This window comes from Siphateles boraxobius, unplaced genomic scaffold (genome assembly GCF_051911475.1).
Source record: "Siphateles boraxobius isolate OS27281-9 unplaced genomic scaffold, OSU_SipBor_1 24, whole genome shotgun sequence".
Lineage (NCBI taxonomy): Eukaryota > Metazoa > Chordata > Actinopteri > Cypriniformes > Leuciscidae > Siphateles > Siphateles boraxobius.
In genome coordinates this window covers 10244258-10264209 of record NW_027508855.1, presented here as the reverse complement: position 1 = coordinate 10264209, position 19952 = coordinate 10244258, and the positions used below count along the sequence as shown (strand labels likewise).

The window sequence follows — 19952 nt, the reverse complement described above, 5'->3', positions numbered from 1 at the left end:
CTAAAGTAGTGATTGAGGGGGGGGGGGGGGGGGAGTGTTGTTGAAAGTCTTGTTCCACATTAAAAATAACGAAAACATAGCATACATGTAATAGATTGTGCACTTTCTTGATTTACCACGTAAGTGTCATCTTTAGGCACTCAATTTCTGATAATGCTCTTCTTGTATTTCCTGTGTTGCTCAAGTTGTATTTAGACGTATGGTTTAATTTTATTTGATCCTTTTTGTTTTAAGGCCTAAATTGTTTAATGAAGCAAATAAATGTATGTGGTTGTCAAACATGACTTGTGTGATATTTATGCTCACATTGATTTTTAGAATTGTTTAAAAACGAATTCATAAGTGGACCGGTTTGATCTTTTGTCAAGGCTACATCTGACATCAGCAAGTCATATTTCACAACAGTGGATACTGACTATTAACCTGAATATGAAAAGTCAGAAGGAAATTAAGACATAAATCCACTAAATACTAGAAAGTAATGAGAAGTTGCAAAAAAATTTATTACACACTATAATAAAATAGCTTTTTAGAAGTAGTAATATAAATTAAACCCGTTTAAATAGATCAAACTAAAGTGCTTGAAAATAGTGGCAAACCCATAATTAATCAAATTATCTTTTAAGATACTGATTAAAAAAAGTTCACATTGTAAATAAAACATTTCAACAATATTCCTGTAATCAATAATCTTCCGAAATAACATTTTGAACGGCTGTATTCAATTATAATATCCCTTGCATCATACATCACTGAATAATCATTTTCATATCGCAAAAGAAAATGTACTTCAGTTACATTTAAAAATGAATGACCTTTTAAAATAAACCAAAAAAACGTGATGTAAAACTAAATCAGGGATTATGCTTAAGGTAATGCTGTTCTTATTCCAAGAAAAGAAAAGCTTTTCTTTCATTTCTAATTTAAAACTGACTACAAAGTTGTAGGGGTAAAATATGGACATTTTAAAGTCAAAAAACAAACAAACAGGATTTGTAACGAATATAGCTACACATTAAATGCAGCAAAAAAAATGGATCCACAATTTGTCCATGTACTGTAGGACCCAAGCTAGCAGTATAAGGTTGGACAATGATTTATTTCAGAGGCTGATATGGACCATATGGCACTTCAATGTACATGCATGTGCAATCTTTTCCCATCTACCAACACACATTTTTCAGCTATGCACAGGTATGGTGCGTTTACAGTCAGGGAAGGCATGATTACTTGACCCGGGCAGCCCAACTGCATGCTCGGTTGTGGCTATCAGTAGTGTGTCAAGTGTAATTTCTGTGCATTTCGCAATAAATCGAATAAACGGCCTAACGTCACCCTCGTTGGCTGTATCCAGGGCGGAGTAATACTCTACCCTCTGCTCTTTCCGAATGGTGATCGGTGGATAACTAGCTTGCATTAGAATTAAATTCATGAGCAGGCGGGACGTCCGTCCGTTCCCGTCCACAAACGGATGCACGTAAACCAGTTTATAGTGCGCGAGAGCTGCAAACTCCACCGGGTGTAGATGCAGCGCTTCCTCAGAGTTCAACCACTGCACCAGCTCCTGCATGTGCCAGTCCAAGTCCTGCGGGTGCGGTGGGATGTGATGTCCCACGAACACCTGGCTAGCACGGAATCGCCCGGCTTCCACGGGATCGGCGTAGCCTAGAACCCGCCGGTGGATCTCTAGGATGTCATTTACAGTGATCGCTCCAGCACGGGACAGCAAGGTGGTGTTGATGTACTTCATGGCTACATCTACACCAATTGCCTCATTCTGTTCTTGAAGACTCTTACCTGGTACAGCATATCTGGTCTCAATAATATGGCGAATCTCCGATAGAGTGAGAGTGTTGCCTTCGATAGCAACGGTGTGGTAAATATGATGGTAGTAGGTCTCCTCCATGACCCGACGCAAGGCAGAGTTGCCCTTGGGGATGGACATGAGACGTCGCACCTTTCCATCTATGATTCCAAAGTGGCGTTGATCTATTTCCTCTACTAAAGGGAGAGTGCGATCCCTGTTTACCAGAGCCTTTTCGTTACAGGGCGAGATGGCGAGGGCCTTGGTGTAGAGGTGGTCAGCTTGGACAACATCTTTTTCCTCCTCCAGAATGGTTCCCAGTTCAGTGAGCGCATCCACAAACTCAGGGTTCATGTTGAGTGCGTGGACAAGCAGCTTATGAGCTTTCTCTCTTTTTCCATTTTTTTTCATCTCCAAAGCCTGCTGGAGAGCCGCCTTTGCCTCTAACCGAGTCTCTGTAAACAAGCAGACGGTGAGCGTTACACAATATGACATTCCAGCTGAGAGACGCATAGTCAAAAGGCACTATCACTTATCTTGAACGTAAGTTTCATTTTTTTTCCCAGTCGTATATATTTGATCGGCATTTGTTACACAGTAAATTGCTTTTAAAACTGACAAACATTCAAAAGCTAGATGAGACAAAAGCATGTTAGAATATAAAACTGTCAGAAAATGTAATGTCATTCACAAACAAACCTTTTCACATAATATCTAAGAAACTGGAAATTCAACAACACAAAAAGGAGAGTGAATTGACAGTCATGAAAAAATGGGTGTTACCAGAACAGTGTAATAAAATGAGTAAAACCATTTATTTAAAATGTTTTTGATTTATTTGATATGAAATATTATCACAATTTAAAATATTTCTATTTGAATATATTTTAAAATAGAATTTATTTCTGTGAATTTTCAGCATCATTACTCCAGTCTTCAGTGTTACATGATTCTTCAGAAATTATTCTAAAATGCTAATTTGATGCTAAAAAAACAACAACATTCATTATTATTATCAATGTTGAAAATAGTTGTGGACAATTCACTTTTGATAAAACTTTTGAACGGCAGTGTATAATGTTACAAAAGCTTTCCATTTCAGATAAAGGCTGTTCTTTTGAACTGTCTATTCATCAAAGAATCCTAAAAAATAAAGTTTACATAACAACATTGGTGATAATAATAATAATAATAATAATAATAATAAAAATAAAAGAAGTTTCTTGAGCACCAAATCAGCACATTAGAATGATTTCTGAAGAATCATGTGACACTGAAGATTCAACTTTGCATCACAGGAATAAGTTAGGCCTACATTTTAAAATATATTTAAATAGAAAACAGTTATTTTAAATTGTAATAATATTTCACAAATTTTTTTTTAATCAAATAAATGCAGCCTTGGTGAGCATAAGAAACATCTTTTAAAAACATAATCTTACCAATCCTAAACTTTTGAATGGCAGTGTATACAATTTTTTTTTATTTAATTTTTTTTATAACAATTCCAGAGTTTCAGACTGGAAAAAGGTATTGCAATTATAAGACACTGAACCAGGGCATCTGAAATATATAAATAATTTAAATTATTAATAATACATTTAGACTCAAGCAGAATGCCCAATTTCAGAGGAAAAACCTATTTCATTTTTTTTAAGATAATGAAGATTTTTAATTTGTAATGACAAATAATTCATCAATACATTATGCACAATAAGTACAGGGACATGCATTAAGAACGTAAATAGAGTCAGCAGCATCTTCAACTGTACCTTTGCTGGGCTTGAGTTTTTGTGGCAGGAGGTCTAGCGCTGTGAAGGGGACCGTCAGGCTGGTTGTGTGGACTACAGGCCGCTGGACACCCCCCCACAGCTGGCAGCGCAAAAGAGCAATACCCTTCAGTGTGGCACAGCATTGCTCCTCTATGCCCACTAAAGGCAGCAACAGAACACATACTGATCCCAGGAGGGCAAACAGAGCGGGTCCCCAACTCCAGAGCAGAGGACTGCTGCTGGCATGGCGAAATACTGCCAGAGCTCCCATCAGTCAAGGAATCCAGATTTCCCAGGCCACGTGTCCGACATTCTAGCATGAAACTGAAAACATGGGAGAATAGAAAACCTGAGAGAGAGAAGGTTGAGACAAAAAATGTTAAATTAAGATCATCCAATTAAGAGAGAGAGAAAAAAATCCCCTTTCAGTCAAATGTGAGTCATGAGGATCTTGGGAATTCTGACAGTTTATGAAATAGTCTGAATGTTGATCTGAATGCTTGCTTCTTATGTCCAGTGATTTTTTCTACCACACTTACAATCATGCTTTTTGGTAGTCCAATGATCAGAGTCAAATTTAATCATGGTCCAGAGAGACTACAAATACAGTAATTTATTTTAAAGCACCTCACCAGTATTTAAAATGTATTCACGTCTTGTATACTGTTTTAAACACTGACATTTTAAAACACACTTACGTTTTTTATTTTATTTAATAACACAGTAGGTTAATAACGTTGCTTCTAATATTTTAGAACAAGATATTTCCACATCTGACACCTGAAAGATTACCAAAATAAACAGTCCATGACTATAGCAGTTCATGACAAGTCATTACATCATTCATGCATTTGATTTCTACAGAAAGACTTTATCCTAACCCTAAAAGCAGCGGCTAGTTACGTCCTTTTATAAAATGTAAAACAAGACGCAAATGTTTAGACATACCTTCTTGGTTATATACGTGTTATTCTCAATATACATTTTGGATATGATCAGAAATGTTTGCCCTGCTGTTAGCAACGTCAACTTCCGCGAAAAGAGTATCGCATACTTGTAAGGTTAAAATTGATTGGTTGATTTTACAAAGTATGCGTTCAGTGATTGGTCAGATATTTGCCACACACCATCGTGCAACAACACATTTTTCAGATCGTGAAACTACATGATTGGACAAGATGGATCCGTTGGTATGTAATATTATTTACTGTTAATCTAATAAGCATTTTTTGCTAGTTACAATATTATTTAATCATAGATATGCATTTACATATATTATATTAGTTCAATTAATGATACACTATGAGGAAATTATTATTTTGAGGACTTTTTTTGAGGAAAGCTTTTATTGTCGTAGTTGTAAATCAAATGTAAGTTATAGCCTACAATGTAAAAAAAAAAAGGTATGGCTAATTTGCTTTTATTTAAAATATGTATCCTACTTACCCAAGTACACCTGGCTGCAGCCTGCAGATCGGGGTGGGGCTGCATCTGGGGCGGGGCTGCACGTGCAGTCCCACCCATAACGCTTCTCATTGGTTAGTGGCAAAGTGATGACGTCGATCGAGGCGGGGCCGCACCTGGGGCGGGGCTGCACCCATAACGCTTCTCATTGGTTAGTGGCACAGTAATGACGTCGACGCCACGGTAAACAGGAAATACTGTTGAAAACAATGCGGTCTTTGAAAACTCAATCGCTATTTTGCGTTGATTGACGTCACGCGTCTTCAAAACGCATGCGCAAATTTGAAATAATACTTTAATAAAATGATACTGGTTTAAGGTATTAAACTCTAAAGTAATAATGAAAGTAGCAAAAAGGAGTAGAGCACATATCCATAGTCATAACTATGCCTGATCTAAGGTAAACTTATAAGGAATCACAGAGTATATATTGTGTAATATCTGTGCAGTATTTTAAAAGTTTTTCACATTCTGTTGCACTTCACTATGTAAATTACAAAATTACTGTAAACATTAATGGCACCTTATATTTCTTATTTTAATCATTCCTCTGTAATAGTTCTTGTTTATTTTTGTGCATTTATGCCAGTAAAGTAGTTTGTAGTTAAACAATCTTTAAACATTGTCAATCTCTGTATCCCATATTATGCATGCCAACTCAAAAAACCAAACTCATACCAGTGATAACTTTTATTTCAAAACAAGAATAATTGTGTAAAGAGATATGCACACATACAGATAATCACGTACATCAACCATACACACACACAAGTACGTACACACTCACACACGTACGTGCACTCACAGACACGTACGTGCACTCACAGACACGTACGTGCACTCACAGACACGTACGTGCACTCACAGGTACACACGCACACGTACGTGCACTCAAAGGGAAAACACGTACACACACACACACGTACGTACGTACACACACGTACGTACACACGAGTACGTACACACACACACACACACACGTACGTACACACACACGTACGTACACACACACACGTACGTACGTACACACACGTACGTACACACACGTACGTACACACACACACACACACACGTACGTACACACACACGTACGTACACACACACACGTACGTACACACACACACGTACGTACACACACACACGTACGTACACACACACACGTACGTACACACACGTACGTACACACACACACACACACACACACACACACACACACACACGTACGCACACGTACACTCACGCACGTACGCACGCTCACGCACGTACGCACGCTCACGCACGTACGCACACTCACAGGTGCACGTACACTCACAGGTGCACGTACACTCACACACAGACGTACACTCACACACAGACGTACACTCACACACACACACGTACACTCACACACACACGTACACTCGTACTCACACGTACACACGTACTCACACGTACACTCACACGTACACTCACACGTACACTCACACGTACACTCACACGTACACTCACACGTACACTCACAATCTACTCAGCCTGAAATTCCCCTCCATCATTGAAAAAACAATCAACCGAGCAATAGCCCTCAACTTCCTTCTCAGAATAAAATGCACGCAGGACTCCTCTTCTGCCATCACCAACATATCCAGGTGGGCAGTCCTTGTATACTTCAGTGCAGTGCAAGCACAGAGTCAACGAGTACGGCACCCGGAACTCTTGCCTATATTCTCTGGAAAAGGCACTCCAGTTCACAACACCTAATTTAGATAAAATACAGAACAAACAATATTGAATCATTTTGAAGAAAGGCATTAACATAGTACAGAGTCATACAAGGAATTTCTTTTTTATACATTTTAAACATATTATAGGAAAATGTTAGACAAGATATGCTTGAGTGTTATTGGCTTTGTCTGTAAAGTACCTAAGAGACTTACTTTGTTTAAAAAAAAGGTTTGTCAACAAACTTTAATTTGGCTTGAGAAAGCCTATCCTAAAAGTTTGAAAGCTTGAAGTTTGAAGGTTTTCAGTTTGAAGATCAAAATAGTTTAAGCTGAAAGTTTTGAAGGCAATACAGTTTATCAGACAGACAGACAGACAGATAGATAGAGACAGACAGATAGAACAGACAGACAGACAGATAGGCAGATAGGAAGAACAGACAGACAGATAGATAGATAGATAGGAAGAACAGACAGACAGACAGATAGGAAGAACAGATAGATAGACAGATAGATAGGAAGAACAGACAGACAGATAGATAGACAGATAGATAGGAAGAACAGACAGACAGACAGATAGGAAGAACAGATAGATAGATAGATAGATAGATAGATAGATAGATAGGAAGAACAGACAGATAGATAGACAGATAGATAGGAAGAACAGACAGACAGACAGATAGATAGGAAGAACAGACAGACAGATAGATAGGAAGAACAGATAGATAGATAGGAAGAACAGATAGATAGATAGGAAGAACAGACAGACAGATAGATAGGAAGAACAGATAGATAGATAGGAAGAACAGACAGACAGACAGATAGGAAGAACAGATAGATAGATAGATAGATAGATAGATAGATAGATAGATAGGAAGAACAGACAGACAGACAGATAGGAAGAACAGATAGATAGATAGATAGGAAGAACAGATAGACAGATAGATAGGAAGAACAGACAGATAGGAAGAACAGACAGACAGACAGACAGATAGATAGATAGATAGGAAGAACAGACAGATAGATAGATAGATAGATAGGAAGAACAGACAGATAGATAGATAGGAAGAACAGACAGACAGATAGATAGATAGGAAGAACAGACAGACAGACAGATAGATAGGAAGAACAGACAGATAGATGGATAGATTCCACAGACAGACAGAAATAGATGGACGGACAGACTTTCTCAAGTACCTTTTACAGTACTCACAACTTAGGTTTAAAAAAACTTACTGTCCAGCCATACAAAGTGGGCCTCTTCTCTGAATTTGGGATCGCTGACAACGTCCCTGAAAACCTTACATGTCAGTGAAAGTCTCCAGAAAGCCACATCGCCGTCATCTGTGACGACTCCCATCAGGATCCGCCACAGGATGTCAGGTGGCATCTGTTCAAAGTAGCCAACAGTCAGTCCAAAATGTAAATTTAAATATGACTTATTAAAAAGGGTAACTGATAGATTGACAGGAGTTTATACTGCGCTTACCTTGGTCAAAGAATCAATGGGCAGGGGGGTTTCCATCACCTCTAAATTGGAGGGTAAGAACAAGAGTAGCATCATTTTCAAATCCCTGTTATTTACGGTTCAAGATTTAAGGTGGGAACCAATACCTGCTCTCTCTACTCTCCTCTTTTTCCGGAGTTGCTTTCTTTCAGCGTCTGACCTTTAAATGTTAAAATTTTTAAACATTTTGTTCAATTTAAACAATTTTAGACAGTTTGTTCTTAATGACATCCCCAGGACCATAATTGAAATCCACTTGTTTAGATTGATACATGTAATGAATTTATTAGCAATCTATGGTTAAAAACAATTATTTATTTTAAACTGCTAAATTTAAGCATTTGGTAATTGAAACTTCAATGAACAGTACGTATAGTGTGACAGAACAGCAAAAATTAGAGTGCAAGTTCAAATGTGGATTCAAAAAAAGGAAGAAAACAACCCTCAAGGGGAAATTCTCCAAAAGCAGCAGACACCACCACCTCCTGATGCAAGGCATGTCAGGCTAAGTTAAAAATAAATAATCAGTTAGGTTAATAACATGGGGGGTTTCCATTGCATTTTTCACTTACCTCTGTAAAATCAAAAGCCCCTGCTGTCACAAAGCTCAGTGAATACTGAAATGGTAAACATTACAAATAAATTTGCTCAGATACATATACTGGATAAACACATAGTAAGCAACACATCAGCTTTATAAACTTACCATTAGGACAAAGACACCACAGCTGTTGCTTTGATGTTGTCGTGGAAGGCCCTGTTAATGTTGCCATGCACAGAGTCAATCCACCTTGAAAAAATAAAACAATTTCCAATGCTTTTACAGTTATTTATTTAAATGAATATTGGTACCGTAATATCATCGACACAGTATTCATGCCAAGGCCCAGGAGACATGATTTGTGCAATGTTTCTGTGATGACAAAGACAAAACAGTTACTGCACTGCATCAAACAAAACAATACAAGAGAACTGAAATGTGAGGCAGAACCAGAACTTGGCATGAGTATTATATGATCATTTTCATTGACACTTTACAAAAAAAGTGATCTGTAAAAAAATTAGATCCTAAGTCAGATGAACAAGTCACATAAAAACCTTTAATGTTAATGGCCACAATTTTATTCAAATGTGGTTAAGAACGACCACAATCTTATCAAAAAGTGGTTAAGAACGACCACAATCATATCAAAAATGTGGTTAGGAGGAACGACCACAATGTCTGAACTCCGAATAGTGCACTAAAAAACCTGTAGATGAGCATGTATTCTTCCTTATTGAATGTTTTGCCGTGCAGAGGATCAAGGAAAAAAATGTCATGCTCTCCAGGCTTCATAATCTGTTGATATGTCACAATATATATACCGAAAGACAATTGCAGTTAATATATCAAATAGTATCTAAAAATTATGCAGACATAAGTTATCCCAGGTAAACACTACAGATTCAGAATGACTTACACAAACCATCCAATGCCCTGGTATCCATGTTGGGAAGATAAACCAGTCGATGTTTTCATCCAGCTTGAAAACAAATAATATTGGTCATCACTGAAATTTAGAAACTTTGACTGGGTTTCATATTAAACAGAACTGACTATAATACATACAGGCAGGTGTAGAAGTTGCTCTTCAAGAGTCCTGTTTGGCCATGTTTCAATTTGATGTGAACTGGCCGAAAAAACATTCACATTCTGTATGGAAAATTGAACATACTTTAATTTAAGGCAAAATTGAGAATTTTAAATACAACATCTGGGAGTATTAACATTCTGACCGCTGTAAGCACATCAACAAAAGTATGTATATTTCTGCTAAGGGGCTGCTTAAATGTATAGTTCACCAATAAATTAAAATTTTGGTGTATGATTATACCTGTACATACTTCCATATATATATATTTTTTTACAATACAATGGAAGACAATGGGGACCAGCAACTCTTTGGTTAACAGTCGTCATCATCTTTTGTGTTCAACAGAAGAAATAAACTCAAATGATGACAATTTTCATTTTTGGGTAAACTATCCCTTTAAGCAGCTAAAGTAAATTGAGCACAAAATATTATTTTGACTATTTCACCTGTGATTTTGCTATGGTCTCTACCACTTTCAGGCAACAGTTGAGAATCTGCGTTTAAATAAAATATAGAAACTCAATATAAACAACTTTCACCATTAATTGCTATATTAAAATATAATGTCTTTGAACTGTGTACCGTTCCCTCAACGTCTCTTTCCAGTCCCAGGCAGCACAGGTCTGATCGGTTTAGCGTTGTGTTGTATACAGTTGCCAATAGCTCATCTTTGCACTTTCTGACATCCAAAGCATTGTTTATCTAACATTCAGATAAATACATAAATGCTCAGGCTGATGAACAGTATTTTGTAAAGATAAAATCCTTGAAAATCACTTACCAACTGCTGTTGCCCCTCATTTGGCATGGTCCCCCAAAATGTTTTGCTTGATTTAACAATGTTCAGGCTTGTTACCACAGGACTTCGACAAAGTTTAGGGTCACACTGCGACTGGACAGCTGTACATAAGTAAAAGATAAAAAAAAAAAATAATAATTCACTTAAAATGTTAGCAAATCTTCAATGAGTTAAAGAACAACCTCAACCTGTATGCATTTCCTTCTCATTCAGAGTTGTATTCAAAGTTTGGGTTGTCTTTGAATAATTTGGTCCCACATTTGGTTCTGGTTCTGCTCCTACTCAGGTGTTATAAAGATATAGTTAGTACAATTAATTGACTGGAATGACCTATTCACATGCAGCACATTAATAGAATATTTATACATTACCAAGTATGACCTTTCCATTGGAGTCTAATTGCAAATTAGGACTGCCACTGAACAATTTCTTGAATTGTTCCAACTTCTTCCTGTTCCATGTGAGATTCCGGTGGTGAAGGATGTTTCGAGCAAGAAAAATGTGTGCAGAAGGTCTTATCATATTCATGAAGTAATTGTTTCTCTTTACTTCAGAAAACAGCTGCTCGGCACACTGACTATTGATCTTTCCAGCCAGCTCTGGTACAAGACCAATAGTGCGCAGCACATCTCTCTTGTCTTTACTATTGCTTTGGTGGAAAACATCACACAGGCAATAGTGCTCTGAGGACGCTGTCAATGGGTGGCAGTCAGGATCCATAGGTTTTTTCTTGTGAGTCAACCAGGGAAGATGAACCTTTAGCTTTCCTTCTTTTGCTTTTTGTATGTTTTCAGAGGAGGGGTCTTGTACTCTGCCCTCAAAGGGATGGAAAGGTGGGTGAAGTGGTTTTCGATTATTAGTGTGTGCCACTAATCCTCTAGGGTAATCGTAAATTGTGATATTTGGAAAGTGTTTCCAAGACAAGAGAAGGTCTGCAAAGTCACGGGGACTCTCTGCTCTCAAGTTAAATTTAATAGAGTACACAACACCACAAGGACACATTATTACACCCAGGCCACCTAAAAGCATACAAAACAATTGAATGAAAACTACATTTTCTGAAAGATCAGTGAAACCATTCCAATAACACATATGAAATGATATAGGTACGAGTAATTGCTGCTTTAGGCAGTTTGTCATATCATATTTCATTAATGTTTGTAGTACTGTATTGTTAACTTCATTGAGTAACAAAAAACATCACTCACCAGAAGCACCCCACACCTGTTCAAACACCTTGTTGTAAGTCACTCTGTTTGACATTTTATTACGAAGCCTGAGAATGAGATCCATTTTGGATCCAACATCATCGACCCCACACTGTCGACACAGCTTTTTCAAATCGAAAACCTGATCAAATATGCAAATTTGTGATTAGGTTCAGCAAAAATAAATTACTATAAAATTATAATATTTATGAAGAGACCCTATACATACCACTGTGCTATGCAGCCAACAGTGTAATAATAGCTTAATGTGGTAAAACCCTTCTGAACAATTTAAACAACTATTTACCTTGAGGTGGAGCAGCTCATCACCAAGTCTTTCCTCAGTAAAAGGCACATCAATGTCACTTCCATCATTTGAGGACTTAACCTTTGCACTCTCTGTGTTTAATACCATGGCCGATTCCCTTGTTTTTGGACCTATCCATGGGGACCAGTTGTGGTAACTAGGTGAAACTGTAAATGGGTTTTCTTTGCCACCTTGAGAAAAATACAGCTATTTATTGCAACACGCAAACCATACAAAATGAGACTAGCAATGCATGATATTGGAAAAAAACGAAAGTGCAATATTTAGTTTTTCTGTATATATAATATATAGTATTTTTTTATCTTGTTTTCCAGTTTAAATATTAAAATAAATCTTACATTCAAACGCATTTGGTAGAAAAGCAAAACAGCAAGTCTTGTTTTCTAAAACTAATTCCAAAATTAAGTGCGTTTATGATTAAAACAAGCTAAATATTTGGCAGTGGGATAAGAAAAAATAACTTATTTCAAAGAGAAAACAAGTGATTTTGCTTCTCCAGTAAATGCATCCTCATGTGAAAATTTTTGTATATTTGGAAATTTGGAAAATTGTTGCAAATATTGCATTGTTATATGGAAATATTTCCATAATATAATTCCAAATAATTTAAATAATTTAATAAATTAATAAATTAATCACACTAAACCATATCACAATATCATGCAGCCCTATGTGAGAGACAAATAAGAAACTTACTTGGGTAAAACCCTCTGCTTATCATGTCCATTGCCACTGCATCCCAAAATTCTTCTATGTCAACATGACCATCATAGGTCGCAGGTGGAGACTGAATTTCACTCACTTTGATATAAAGAAACTTAATTCAAAGCCAAATATGTGAATTATTTATTTAAACCGAAACATAAATCTATGATAGGAACCAATGCAACTACAATAACTTTACTTACCTGGGATGCTGAACACTCCTTTTTTATGAAGGTCCATAATCACAGTAGATGGATTGTATCCACAGGACACACAGGAGTAAATGTAGTCCAGATCACATAAGGATTCAAAGTGAAGATACGCCTGCATGATTAGGTCACCTTTGGGCAAGGACTCTCCCTCTGTGGCTTCAATTGTCTGCACAACCCTACCTACAGCTGTGTGATTCTGGAAGGACAACAAAAAGGAGGGGAAATGGTTAAAATAAAATAAAAATAAGAGCCCTCAACTTATAAAAGACGTTCTAGTCATTTAAAGCCCAAGTGAATATCAAATGTATGTCCTATCTGAGTCATTAGCAATAATAATACTACAAGTGTTTAAAAAAAAAAGTTAAAGAGTCCTGCTAGTCACAAGTAAAATAGCAGGTATTATTTTCTAATATTGTACCTGTAGAGAGTTTCGCAAAACCACACACAAATGTAACGAGACGATTACATTATCGTTGAAGTTGTGCAAACCGTCACTCCATTCTTGGTATCTGTATGTGAGGTTGCATTTATGGCACAGCTTGTAGTAAGTAGATACACCTGAGAAAGCAAAGACTATTTACTGACAAATAAATATCTATCAAAGCAACAACATAAAAAATATTGATCAAAGCAATATGAATTAAACAAATGTCATACCCTGAATCACTCCATTGAATGTAACGATCTTTGCCCGGCAAGTTATCATCATTGGCTCACTCAAAACTCCCTTGCATATTCCGCATTCAACTTCCTCAGGCACAAGATGTTTTGGGAAATTATTAAAAGCCTTTCCATGTTTTGACTTTTGCATAATGGTCTGTGGAATTTCCACTGGAATCTTCTTATTTTCCAGCATATATTTCATCATCCTTTTAACAGTGGTAGAGTTGGGGGGATATGAAAGATCTTGACCGCTGGCATCATCATTACATGTATGAGCAGTGTTGAAAACCTCCTCTGAACTCTTGACCCTCTTGAAGAGTTGTGGTATCATCTGGAAAAGATGCCACTTTGCTGTAGCCTTGTGAATGCATGATTGGCGAGGTCGGGCACAAGGACAATGCCAGTTATTTTTCTTTTTATCATAAGCCACCATAACTCTTCCCATCCTGCTGTAATAGGACACTGTTGGTTCAAATACAGAAATGAAATGCTTTGTTGATGGACCTCCAACAGTGACATGAAAAGACAAAGGTGTCTCTGCAGTATTTGCCTCTTGCTGCAACTTTAACAGCTGGGCTTTTCTTGCCTCACCAAACCACTTCTGCAGCACCAGCTGAGAGAGACTGTTCTCTGTCAGTGCATCATTGAGGTTGAAAACTTGTTTACAAAAAGACAGTGATTTGACATGGCAACACTCAAAAGGCAGTATCCCAGTGTTATGGGCAAACTCTGAATTCAAAATACACTGGTCAAGTTCACATGCTGAGCGATAGTTTGGGCCCCAAGTATTTTTTATTACATGTATGGGTGTTGCTTGACCGTGAAAAGCCTTTTCAATGGCAAATATTCCAATTTTTTCATCAATGCACTGAGATTGAAAGTGCCTCTCAGGAGTAATTGCATTTTCCTTTTCAGTGTGATGTCTTCTAATGTGAGTTCGTAGATTTTTGGCAAGCAAGGTCAAATCACATTGGCTGCAAGTTACAGTCCTCTTTACTGAGCATTTTGGGAGGATGGCAGGTGACTGAGGCAGCTGGAGAGAGGAGGAACACTGAGGCTGCGGGACAGAGGAGGAACACTGAGGCTGCGGGACAGAGGAGGAACACTGAGGCTGCGGGACAGAGGAGGAACACTGAGGCTGCGGGGCAGAGGAGGAACACTGAGGCTGCGGGGCAGAGGAGGAACACTGAGGCTGCGGGACAGAGGAGGAACACTGAGGCTGCGGGACAGAGGAGGAACACTGAGGCTGCGGGACAGAGGAGGAGCACTGAGGCTGCGGGACAGAGGAGGAGAACTGAGGCTGCGGGACAGAGGAGGAGCACTGAGGCTGCGGGACAGAGGAGGAGCACTGAGGCTGCGGGACAGAGGAGGAGCACTGAGGCTGCGGGACAGAGGAGGAGCACTGAGGCTGCGGGACAGAGGAGGAGCACTGAGGCTGCGGGACAGAGGAGGAACACTGAGGCTGCGGGACAGAGGAGGAGCACTGAGGCTGCGGGGCAGAGGAGGAACACTGAGGCTGCGGGACAGAGGAGGAGCACTGAGGCTGCGGGGCAGAGGAGGAACACTGAGGCTGCGGGACAGAGGAGGAGCACTGAGGCTGCGGGACAGAGGAGGAGCACTGAGGCTGCGGGACAGAGGAGGAGCACTGAGGCTGCGGGACAGAGGAGGAGCACTGAGGCTGCGGGACAGAGGAGGAGCACTGAGGCTGCGGGACAGAGGAGGAACACTGAGGCTGCGGGACAGAGGAGGAGCACTGAGGCCGGGTTGGTGGTGAAGGATGGCTGGCAATGTGCTTCAGCAAATTTCCCCTAATTATCACAGTTGCTGAACAATAGCAGCAGTGAAAATGGGACTTTGCCCGACATTTTAAACTGCATTTTATAATGGTGAAATCTGAAAGAGGGGGGAAAAAAGGTTTGATGAAATTAAACTTCACTTGTTTGCATTTTGCTCTGGACGGTGGACAGTCGCAAGACAGATTTTCTGTCATTAGCACCATCCACGTGCAAGCACATGTTTTTGTGATTTGAGCAACAAAGACCCATGGTAAATGGAATATGCTTTTGGATGTTTGCACACTCAAACTGTGAATGTGCGGAATGCAGAAAATGAAGTTTACCTAAGCCTTAAAATTCAATTACAAATTCATTTAAAATTATATTACAAATTCAAAAGCAATGAAATCAGAAGCATGCATGCACAGTGCATTATTGGCTGGTTCTGCACTATAGTATACTTAAACTAAATAAAGTGTCATAAGCAAAAGACTGTTAAACTCACCATGATGTTGCACTGCCCACTGAAAATGATTTTTGATGTGGTAATACATCAGCTGTGGCATGCTGGTGTACAGGCAGAATGGGCACTTACTACTGCAGTCTTTTAAATACTGCTCACACTCCCCCTTGCTTAACACAGTTGTGTGCATTTTTGCAGGGGGGAATGGCTCTTAAAAGAGCCTTTGGGTTATAAAGTAAACAACAACAAAAAATAGGTGAGAGAGATGGAGGATTAGAGTAAGAGAATAATTTACACAGCAAAACAAAAATAATATAAAGTAAATAGCAAAAATGGTACACAGGGAATATAAATGGGGATGACAATGCCAAGGATCTGCAAAGAGAAAGAAGTATAGAGCATCAGAAATAGCATTAAATGTTTTATTATTTTATTACTCTAGTGCAGGGGTGTCCAAAGTCGCTCCTGGAGGGCCACTGTCCTGCAGAGTTTAGCTCCAGCTTGACTCCACACTCCTGCCTGGAATCTTCTAGTATGTCTAGTAAGACCTTGATTGGCTGGTTCAAGTGTGTTTAACTGGGGTTGGAGCTAAACTCTACAGGACAGTGGCCCTCCAGCAGAAGGATTGGACAGTGCATATACTGTATAGCAGCAAAAGTATAAGTAACAGTATGCAATATATAAAACAAGCCCTACTTTCAAGGAGTTTTGTTGAATTTGTATTACTATTGAATGTAGTTTAATGTTCAATTAAATAAATGTATACTTATTAGTAACAGTAATATCAAAATAGCTTACATTTAATCAATTTATTCATAGAAAAAAAAGTCCAACAATATAACTTAGTATATAAGTATATAATAATATAACCTAGTGTTACTAGTAAATCCTATTTTTCTTCTCCTGGTTCAGTTTCGCCACTGTATTTCTTTTTAAGGGCCTTGTTTTAACACTTTATCCTAATCCCTTCAAAACCACACACACACATATACACACATACACACACACACACACACACACACACACACACACACACACACACACACACACACACACACACACACACACACACAAACACACACACACACACACACACACACACACACACGCACGCCTACGATGCTTTTGGGAAACACTGCCCTAGTTATTTGTGTGATATGGTGAATAAAGTTACACAATCTTATTTTTACACCACTTCATTTTAACATCACACTAAACGCCACATCAGAATTAAAAATTGTACATAAAATTAGAACAAAAAAAGAGTAGCTTGCCTGTACTCACCATGCAGCGATGAACAGCGGAAATGAAACCATGATAGATCCGACGTCATGAGTTGAGTTCACGCCACTAACCAATGAGAAGAGATGTTGGTGGGTAGAGACATAAGGCTTGTTCGACTTGAACCGGCGCTGCAAAGACCGATCGGTTGATGACATCAAAGTACCGCGAGAGCGATTCAAAAGCATAAGGAGCCGTCTGCTCTCTAATCGCTCTCGCGGTACTTTGATGTCATAAACCGATCGGTCTGTGCAGCGCCGGTTCAAGTCGAACAAGCCTATAGACATCATATGATGTCTATGGGCAGAGATGTGCAGCCCCACCCCAGGTGCGGCCCCGCCTCGTTCTACGTCACCACTTTGCAACTAACCAATGAGAAGCATTGTGGGCGGGGCTGCACGTGCAGCCCCACCCCAGGTGCACCCCCGCCCAAATCTGCAGGCTGCAGCCAGGTGCTTCTCCCTTGTCTCGTGGTTCTGTTATTGTATGTGTGTGTGCTGACTAGAGGGGCGTGCCGCTCATCAGCGCTCGTCAGCAATCACCCATCACCAGCTGCAGTCTATCATTCATGTGTGTATATTCTCATCAACTTCTCATCTCCTTTGTCAGATCGTTGTTTGTGGTTCCCGGTGTGTGTGTTCCCAGTCTCGTTCAGACGTGTGCTTCTCTTGTTCCGGTTCTTGTTTGTTGGATGTTGGATTAGGCCTACTGTTCGTCGTTGGATTTTTACCACCACTACCACTGCACGCTGCACTGTCATTTGACCATCGGAGTCCCTGCGCTACTAACCTGTTTGCCTGGACTTTGGACTGCCTATCTATATCATAATTTAAATAAAAGAGTTGACTGCTATTGCTTCCGTTTGATCACTCATGACAATTAGGGGTGTAAATCGGAGCCTACATGACGATTCGATAGGATACCGATTTCTTAAGCCAACGATTCGATTATTTTCGATACTTCAGAATTCCCCGCGATACGATTCGATACGATTCAATAATATATATTTTTACATGATATCTATTAAGTTTCAAATAAATCAACAAAAATGTTTATAATTTGCTACGTTGTCGTCGGGTCAATATATTGTGTTTTTTTATTTTATTTGGTGCTATTATGCACAGCTGAGTGAACAACACCGGTTTACTGTGTGTCGCATTTGGCTTTTTGCTGATTGCAAACGCAGGAGACAGTGGATTTCCATTAATTTGTTGCCCTGAGTCCACGCGCTGTGTGCGAATACACTGCAGACTCACTCTCGCTCTTATCCAAGGTAAATTATCAACACACTATCATCCCTTACATGTGTTTTATTTAACTAAATACATCATAATCAGCTAAAAAGCATGCGCAGGTCACTTACTTCCTGAACAAGTGCGCACCCGAGTCCGTGATGCTTTCACATTCACGCGAGCCGCGGGACGGTTCGAGTGCAACCGAACTCAGCGCACCTCCTCCAGGCAGTCTCGGGTTTGGTACCCCAGTGCGCATCCGGGTCCGCATGACAGACAGCGTTTACATAATTAGCGATTTTTCATGCGAACCGTGCCCGCTCCGTTCCGAGTTGGTGTGAAAGCACCCTAGATTTTTCAAGTTAGCTGTTGAAGTAGCTTTTTGTACACGTTAGCGCCTGTTTGTTTACGTTAGTAACTGCTAGCTTGGAATTCGCCGACTAAGTGACTGACGGTGCATTCACACTGGCAGTTTAGTTACGTTGGCCCAGTGCATAACAACAATCGTTTGTACGCATATGAGCGGATGCTGAAAATAGACAGGCGGCAAAACAAACACATTAATCGATATTCTTGCGGATGCATCGAATCGTCGGCTGTATAATCGATGCATCGATACGAATCGATTAATATTTACACTCCTAATGACAATATGCTGAGACCTGTTGCACACATGTGTATTCACATGTATACAGAAGTTGAGCTGTATATTTTCATTTCTCGCAGGCACAATGCCCACATAATCCAAACTGGGCTGCATAGCAGGAGCACACCAGAATCATAGAGTTTCAGAACCTACCCTATTTTTCGCCATGCTCTGAACACTGAACAACCAAGTCAGCTAATGATGACCACTTATAGTGGCTGTTATTAAAGGAAGCACTCAATGCAGTAGTTTGCAGCAATGTATCATAGTGAGCCTGCTATTGCAATTATGTTGTTGCTTTGCTTACACACTGCTTGAAAGGCCTGAAAACAACTCCTGGGCTTAATTTTTCAAAAGCATTATGTGCTGATCGTAGAGATCATTGGTGGCAATGGTTCTACGTTCTACACAGCAAAATCCCCAGTGTTAAATCAACACTGCTCAGAGCAGATTATGGTCCCACTCTACAGACTGTTAAAGTTAATGAGATAATTACATGATTAATTAAGGGATGATTGAGAATTAGTGATGAACACCTACTGTTAAAAAGCAGAATCACTGAAGGAAAGAGAAACACAAGAACTACAAATGACTTCCAGTCAGAGCCTTAAATTAAATCAGATGAAGATAAAAAGAAGACGTTAAATCTCTGAAGATCTCAGCAGAGGAGGATTAAACAACTCTACAAACAGCATTACCAGCTTCACTTATTACTAAACAGACTGACTTTATTTCTGTCATATGTCTATGAACGGAGGTTTA

General features: G+C 39.2%; 3 protein-coding genes across 4 annotated transcripts; all 3 read right to left on the bottom strand.

Annotated features, from left to right (window-relative positions):
• Positions 1-479: 479 nt before the first annotated feature.
• On the bottom strand, positions 480-4632 carry ficd (FIC domain protein adenylyltransferase). 2 transcript variants are annotated; one of them, XM_077241351.1, is made up of 3 exons: positions 4525-4632; positions 3577-3925; positions 480-2259 (listed from the first exon to the last, which is right to left on the bottom strand). In XM_077241351.1, exons 2-3 carry the CDS (start codon positions 3845-3847, stop codon positions 1181-1183), a joined length of 1350 nt encoding a protein of 449 aa, XP_077097466.1. In that variant the 5' UTR covers positions 3848-3925; positions 4525-4632; the 3' UTR covers positions 480-1180. The 2 variants fall into 2 exon arrangements, with proteins under 2 accessions (XP_077097466.1, XP_077097467.1); XM_077241352.1 differs by having other exon boundaries at positions 3577-3908; positions 4525-4618.
• Positions 4633-5715: 1083 nt separating this feature from the next.
• LOC143748539 (uncharacterized) lies at positions 5716-8861 on the bottom strand. Its single transcript, XM_077240552.1, has 5 exons — positions 8817-8861; positions 8352-8404; positions 8227-8267; positions 7974-8127; positions 5716-6773 (listed from the first exon to the last, which is right to left on the bottom strand). The coding sequence occupies exons 3-5, from the start codon at positions 8260-8262 to the stop codon at positions 6544-6546; spliced, it is 420 nt and encodes a 139-aa protein (XP_077096667.1). The 5' UTR covers positions 8263-8267; positions 8352-8404; positions 8817-8861; the 3' UTR covers positions 5716-6543.
• Positions 8817-17356, bottom strand: LOC143748537 (uncharacterized). Its single transcript, XM_077240551.1, has 18 exons — positions 17316-17356; positions 16074-16406; positions 13788-14255; positions 13549-13688; positions 13122-13326; positions 12910-13014; positions 12193-12383; positions 11886-12027; positions 11049-11696; positions 10866-10955; positions 10660-10778; positions 10461-10580; positions 10325-10372; positions 9854-9937; positions 9705-9767; positions 9097-9157; positions 8951-9001; positions 8817-8861 (listed from the first exon to the last, which is right to left on the bottom strand). Exons 2-16 carry the CDS (start codon positions 16219-16221, stop codon positions 9119-9121), a joined length of 2610 nt encoding a protein of 869 aa, XP_077096666.1. The 5' UTR covers positions 16222-16406; positions 17316-17356; the 3' UTR covers positions 8817-8861; positions 8951-9001; positions 9097-9118.
• Between the last annotated feature and the right edge of the window lie 2596 nt (positions 17357-19952).

Coding starts and splice junctions, on each gene's coding strand:
- ficd (XM_077241351.1), bottom strand. CDS start 3,847: ATGGGAGCTCTGGCAGTATTTCGCCATGCCAGCAGCAGTCCTCTGCTC. Junction 2,260..3,576: donor AAAACTCAAGCCCAGCAAAG/GTACAGTTGAAG, acceptor GCTTGTTTACAG/AGACTCGGTTAGAGGCAAAG.
- LOC143748539 (XM_077240552.1), bottom strand. CDS start 8,262: ATGGAAACCCCCCTGCCCATTGATTCTTTGACCAAG. Junction 8,128..8,226: donor CCATTGATTCTTTGACCAAG/GTAAGCGCAGTA, acceptor TACTTTGAACAG/ATGCCACCTGACATCCTGTG. Junction 6,774..7,973: donor CCACTTTGTATGGCTGGACA/GTAAGTTTTTTT, acceptor TATCTAAATTAG/GTGTTGTGAACTGGAGTGCC.
- LOC143748537 (XM_077240551.1), bottom strand. CDS start 16,221: ATGCACACAACTGTGTTAAGCAAGGGGGAGTGTGAGCAGTATTTAAAA. Junction 10,779..10,865: donor TGAGAAGGAAATGCATACAG/GTTGAGGTTGTT, acceptor ACTTATGTACAG/CTGTCCAGTCGCAGTGTGAC. Junction 10,581..10,659: donor ATGAGGGGCAACAGCAGTTG/GTAAGTGATTTT, acceptor TCTGAATGTTAG/ATAAACAATGCTTTGGATGT.